We start from the raw sequence: 6,769 nt of genomic DNA, 5'->3' as shown, positions 1-6,769 counted from the left end.
TTTCGTTGGAACGAATTGAACGGAAAATTAACAAACTAACAGAGACGTAACAATACTAAAGAAATAACCCTAACCCTCTAAGCCCTGAAGAAATTTCAGCCCTAAGAGAGCTGTCACTAAATAAAAAAGTTAAATGCATAAAATAGTTAATCTAGTTTTTGTTTTTCTTATTTCAGTTGCCCCAAAAATTTTCAAAATAGTTAAAATATACACCCTTTAGTCATTTTCTTAAAAACAATTGTAAGCTTGTATTTTATTATCCAAATGGTAACCTTATTAAAAATTTTGTCAATTCACTGATAAGCTATTAGGTATAAAAAGTAAGAAAAAAAATGATCATTAGAAGTTCAAAATATAAACATATTTATGACTGAATTTTGTGTGTATATGATAATTGAAGTTCTAATACTATTCCCAAAAAATAGAGAATAAAATTCCAAGGTAATATTTTTTAAACCAATCCTTATAATACTCAGTTTTCTTTTTTCTTATGTCACAAGAATGTTCTTACATAACACATTTAATATTTTTGCTCAAAAATATTTTCCAGAATACTTTAAAAGTATCCCATATTGCCCAAGTGTGAGTGTGTGTATGTAGGAGAAGAGTTTTAATATGTTTCCAATAAGTCGAGCTACAAGGAATTATATCAGTAGAGTTAAGAACTGTTTGATGATTTTCCACTCTTTCTCCAAATAAACTCATTAAAATAATGAATTGTATATGATAAGAAAAATAAATATAAAGCATATTTTTTAGTTTGACATTGAATTTGATCTTCTTGGTCAGATAAATTGGAAACTGTTTCATGACAGCATTTTCAATTAGCCAAGAAATACACATACATATGTATAAAGATCATGCTTATTGTTCATAATTACTAATACACACATACACTTGTGAACTATTCATGATATTGTGTGAAGAGTAAAAGCCGCTAGGTTTCATTATGAAGTAAAACATTTGTTAATTTATACATGAAGTATAATAAACAGTACCTTCAGACACACAACTACTACTATAAATACAAGTCATATGCCTGACTACATCTCAAGTACATTTGGCAACTAACTCCATTCTTTCATGTCTTTTATAGCTATTTTATAGGTCAATAATCACAAAACAATTGCAGGAAATGGAAAACATGCACCTCAAAAGATTCACCATTAGTTCTTAACAATCCCAAAGTTTCACGTTTTAGAAGGGATTATATGTGAAAAACAAAGATTCAAGCAGTCTGTCATTACAAAAATCTCCCAATATTCACAAACTTTATTCACAATTACAAGGTCTTTCAGCTTGCTTGGAATACATCAAAAAATTATTATATTTTAATAGAAAAAAAAACATTTTCAGTCCAAACTGCACATATAATTTGCTGAAATTCTTTAATCTGGCCTCACTTAGCAGAGCAAATTTTAAATATGTTAATACTTTTATGATAAAAATATATTTTTTATATGGTATATTAAATACTCACTATATATATATAATCTTCCATTTTCTTTAACTTTACAAATACTACACACAAAAAAAGTACAATGTAAGATCTTTTTACTGCACTTTGCCAGATTATGAAAAATTAACCATTTTAAGCTTCGTCACTAGCCATATGAAGAGATTATTGACTTGCAGCCAATTAGACAATACAGCAAGAAAAAAAAATCATTGACAATATTAGTTACTTCATATCTGGTAATTCACTAACTAAAACAAAACATTTTATATCATTAAATATTTGTCACACAGATAAAATTCTCTAAGTTAACAGGAAAGTTTTGAAACAAGAAAATGATGGTTATCCAGAATATTAGGTTACTGGAGAATTAAAGTTTGACTCTCACTTTATACTGGTTTCCAATTTAACAATTAGAAAAGAATTAATATATATATAATTTTACTTAAAATTGTAGTATGACAGTGCTAAAATGAAACACTGATAAACTAGAAGCTACACTTATATAACACCAATGCAAGAGAAAATTAAGTGACATTCGTTCCATTTAACCCTTTGTTGTCCAGTACTTTTATGATTAGTATGCATTTAAATAGTTTAATTATTGTCAAATGATTAATTAAGGTAAAACGGTTGTTACTGATTTTGTGAGTTCAACATATTTAAGAAAAAACAGTAACCAATATGTTCAATATCAAAACAATGAAGGAAATTAATATATAATACTTTATATGCATAATATCAGAGGTCAATTTATTGAATGACAAAAACTGTTATTAAACCTTCAGTCAGCTTTTAACATTTTCTTCCAAAGTTAATTGTAATTCAACCTCAAATAAAGCTTCCCATGGTCCTTTTATTACATTGAGAAATGTTCCTAATGAAGTTTTAGTTTGGGTACCAATGATCCAATAGAACTCTTGGCCACTGTCTTCATCCAGAAAAGACAGTTTTACACATAGTAGATTGTCTCGAATGACCTATATTAAAATAAAAAAAAATGTTGGATCACTATTTGTTATTGACACAAAGTATTTTGAGTTGACTATGGCTTGATTGGTGATTTTTGAGTCAAATGTTTAGCAGCAATGGATATGAATTGGGTACTGCCAAAGCTTAATTATTATGGAAGTTTAAAATGTCCTCCTAAAGTCCAATTATGGTGTTACAAAGAAATTAAAATAGCCAAAAAAGCATATTTATTTTTTTTTATGTAAAGTACACCATATAAAGGTTAATTTCAAAGCAAAAATAAAACTTAAGCTTCAAACACAGTACTAGTTCCCGACTAGTCTACTGAACATTGCTAAACTCAAGATGGCATGGTTGCTGTGTTATATTAAATAAATCCAATACATTTGATTCCGATTAATTCATTAAGAAACGCCTTCTGGATTAATGAAATATTTTTTTGGCTTCTTACTCTATAGGCTCAAAAGCTCTTTTAATTGGTGAAAATATTTTAGAATCATAATTACAAAAGTTCTAAGGAAACCACTTTATTTGCCTTGAGTTTTGAGTAAATGGTTATTCACTTGGGCAAAGTTTGAAAATTAGGCAACACTGATTACTATGAGATATTAAATAAGTATATATCCTCACAATAAGCTTTAAGGCTCATAACACTGATGAGAAACATTCACTAAATAGACAATAGAGTAAAATTTGTTTAGTGTCTATTTGTTGAATATATCATCAGCTCTTTTTTTTACAAAAGTTGAATGCTTTAAACAGAAAGAACAGAAAATTTAAAATACCCAATAACAGTATCTACTAAAATTTACTTGGAATTCTAAAAATGCAAGAAATAAACATTACTATTAAACTAATATTAAACTAGGCAAAGGTTGTCATTGATATGGTAAATTTACATGTTAATTGGAAGATACAAATGTAAGTCTCTGACACTTTCAAGTATATATTCACTGAAACTATCTATTATGCTGGAAAAATGACAATTTTAATCTGAAACAAGTGTCTGTAATAAAAATTGTAACCATGTATGAAGAAGTTGAAATATTAATTGAGGTTTAAAATATTAACCCTAGTATTACCAATGAGGTTTGTGCACCAAACTGCCAATAGTTTCATAAATTTGATAGCAGCACAGTCCCTAATAACACACAACTTACATAAACAAATTTAAACAACATGAAACAGAACAGAAAGTTATTCAATGTGATGCATTATACAGACACTACCTCTATTGAATGATATAAAATATGGGAGGAAATTAAAGGATAAACATAGTTAGAGCAGTGAATGATATGAAGGGTAACACATACACACACACCAGCGAATAGTATAAAACTTAGTAGAAATTTGAATATTAAACATACACAGAGCAGTGAATGGTATTAAATATTGTGGAAATTTTATGGTTAAACATACACAGAGCAGTGAACAGTATAAAAAATTGTGGAAATTTTATGGTTAAACATACACAGAGCAGTGAACAATATAAAACATTGTGGAAATTTTATGGTTAAACATACACAAAGCAGTGAACAGTATAAAACATTGTGGAAATTTTATGGTTAAACATACACAGAGCAGTGAACAGCATAAATCATTGTGGAAATTTTATGGTTAAACATACACAGAGCAACAAACAGTATAAAACATTGTAGAAATTTTATGGTTAAACATACACAGAGCAGCAAACAATATAAAACATTGTGGAAATTTTATGGTTAAACATACACAGAGCAGTGAACAGTATAAAACATTGTGGAAATTTTTTGGTTAAACATACACAGAGCAGTGAACAGCATAAAACATTGCAGAAATTTTATGGTTAAACATACACAGAGCAGTGAACAGTATAAAACTGTGAAAATTCGAATGTTAAAGATAATCTCAGTAGTGAACACTATAAAACACTGTGGAAATTTGAGGGTTAACCATATACAAAGCAGTAAACAGTATAAAACACTGGAACCTGAAAAAACATTAGTGCATACATTATAGCAGTAAAAATCTGTCAATAATTTTCAAATTATTACAAAAACATCTAAAAACTAAAGTGTTGATACTCACAACTTCAATTAAATTTGAGATCTTTTGTCTATTGAGAGGTTCATAATATGTAACTGGTTGTGACATGTGAGACTTTCGGAAGCATATACGAGCAACACAGATATCTGTTTGTGTGACAACTAGGACAACAGGCTGTGAAGTTGACATACCTGAAACAGAAACTTAAATTGTTGAAAAAACAATAACAAATATTATAAACTACAATAATTGATTTTTGAGTCAATTGACTATTACTGGAAGTGTTAATCTTGGTCACAGAGAAAGCTCAGTTAATATAAAAATTTTGATAAGAAACATAAATAAATTATACATTATGAAAAATACACATTTGGATGCTAGTTTATCATTTGCTGATTAATCTTATAAAAATCATAAGTTATGAAATTAGTTATTTAATATTACACACAATGAAATTTAAAAAAATTAACATGAATTATAATGCAACAGATCAAAACAATTTATTCTATGATAATACTGTTCTTTATTTAATCTTTCGACATTGTTCAGTCAGTTTATCATTGAAAACATATGGATTTACAGACGTTAATTTTTTCAGATATTGTATTCTTCACCACAGATGGATTAAGATTGTTTCAATACATATAAAATAAGCATCAACTGTAGATTTCTATTGCTGTCATCTCATAATGATTTTCGTTTTGTAATTTCAGCAATAGTAAAAAAAAAGGATCCACGACCTTATTTGGTTATAAAAATTATTCCTTGTTGTCTAAGTTTTTTATATCTTAAATGAAAAGTTGCACAATACAATCATGGGATAGTTATACCACGCAACTGAACATTCTATTTTCAAAGTTCCTGCAAAAATAACAAGTGGTGATGTGCTTTTCTAATACTTAAAAGACTTCATTACTTTTCATAATATACCTTTCATGAACAATCTACTTCATAAACAATTGAATTGAAAATAACTTTACGATGTTCATGTGAATGAACTAATCATAAAGCTGAAGGAAATGTAGTACCAACTATATGTCACATCATTAAAGAGGTAATTTATTGTCAAGGGTAGTATCACATACGCAGTCATTAAGCTTTAGATAGTGAAAATGTTTTAGTAACATTTCAGTTCTGTTGAGTATGTTTTAAAAAGCAATCAATTGACAAGCAGTTTTGGATTGCACTGAACCCTGCTCTTGTGCTAGTCACATATTGTAAAAGGTAATTCCTTCGTTTGGTATTTTTGGATCTTCTCAATGAAGGCGCAAGTGGAAAATTCTTTTAAGTTTATACTAATGGGTTCTCTGGTTAGATCACTTGCACAGAAACAACAGAAAACTTTATCTTCCTTATACCTGTTAATGGTATTGACCAGGTGGCAACTGGGAGATTTAACCCTATATGAATAAGAATATATATGGTAGACTATGGGTTTTTTATTGTAATTACAAACTATACAAAAATTAAAACATTTATAAGTTTTGATCTAGTAACAAGGTTACACTTACTTAAGGAAACCTTTTTATGGTATCAGCTAAGTACTTTGATCCAAACATGTAACTGCAGTATTTTTATAATAAACTTTAAAATATTGTAGTGCATCACTAAATTAGATAACATTAAACTTATGCAACCCTTTAACATACCAAAGGAAATAACAGTGTTTGAAATTTATCTGCTTTTATTCATTTTTTATTTATATTAGGATTTATAAATCATATCTCAATATAACAAAGTTTTGCCAGTGAAAATATCAAATGGCCTCTTGCATTTAGATGTCACGTCATTATTACATGTACGTTTTTGGCATCAGACGGACAATTTATAATTAAGGAATTTATTCACTAATTAAAACAGGGAACAAAAAAATCATTCTATACAGAATTCATTTAACTATAACATATTAACCAGTGTATAACAAATAACAATACGTACACCTCTCCATTTTCTCAAGCTTAGCAACTTCTGCCCAATAACCCATTAAGTAGAGCAACACCTCAGTATCACAGTCAGTTTGGTGGAACTCTGAACCTTCAGGTTTCCAAAGCAACACTTGTTCAGTGAGTTGTATAAGACTTTGTTCAGCTGATGTCTCAATAACTATGGAATCATTGCTCAGTAAGGTATCTTTCTTTATAAGATCTACAACAAAAACAACAAACAGCACACACTGTAGTAACAATTCAGATTTTAAACTCTTCTGGGAGCATGTTTTTGTCTTTAACCTCTATGTTTAAAGACAGTATATAACACCAACTACTTTTGTGGCCATGCTCTTTTTTTTTTTTTTTTCAGTTTCTGAGCTCAAAAGTT

At 28.6% G+C, this 6,769-nt stretch overlaps 1 protein-coding gene across 3 annotated transcripts in view; it reads right to left on the bottom strand.

The window, feature by feature from the left end:
- Positions 1 to 1,238: 1,238 nt before the first annotated feature.
- LOC106461712 (serine/threonine-protein kinase 11-interacting protein-like) overlaps positions 1,239 to 6,769 on the bottom strand; it is a 111,716-nt gene continuing 106,185 nt past the window's right edge. For all 3 annotated transcript variants that reach the window (XM_022388742.1, XM_013921561.2, XM_022388741.1), the window contains exons 23-25: positions 6,392 to 6,598; positions 4,496 to 4,644; positions 1,239 to 2,436 (exon numbers count right to left, since the gene is read on the bottom strand). In XM_022388742.1, the coding sequence (XP_022244450.1) occupies positions 2,245 to 2,436; positions 4,496 to 4,644; positions 6,392 to 6,598 (548 nt within the window). In that variant the 3' untranslated portion in view covers positions 1,239 to 2,244. The remainder of the gene's footprint in view (positions 2,437 to 4,495; positions 4,645 to 6,391; positions 6,599 to 6,769) is intronic.

The sequence above is a fragment of the Limulus polyphemus genome, unplaced genomic scaffold (assembly GCF_000517525.1).
Source record: "Limulus polyphemus unplaced genomic scaffold, Limulus_polyphemus-2.1.2 Scaffold1016, whole genome shotgun sequence".
NCBI classification, from domain to species: Eukaryota; Metazoa; Arthropoda; class Merostomata; order Xiphosura; family Limulidae; genus Limulus; species Limulus polyphemus.
This window is presented reverse-complemented; position numbering and strand designations above follow the sequence as displayed.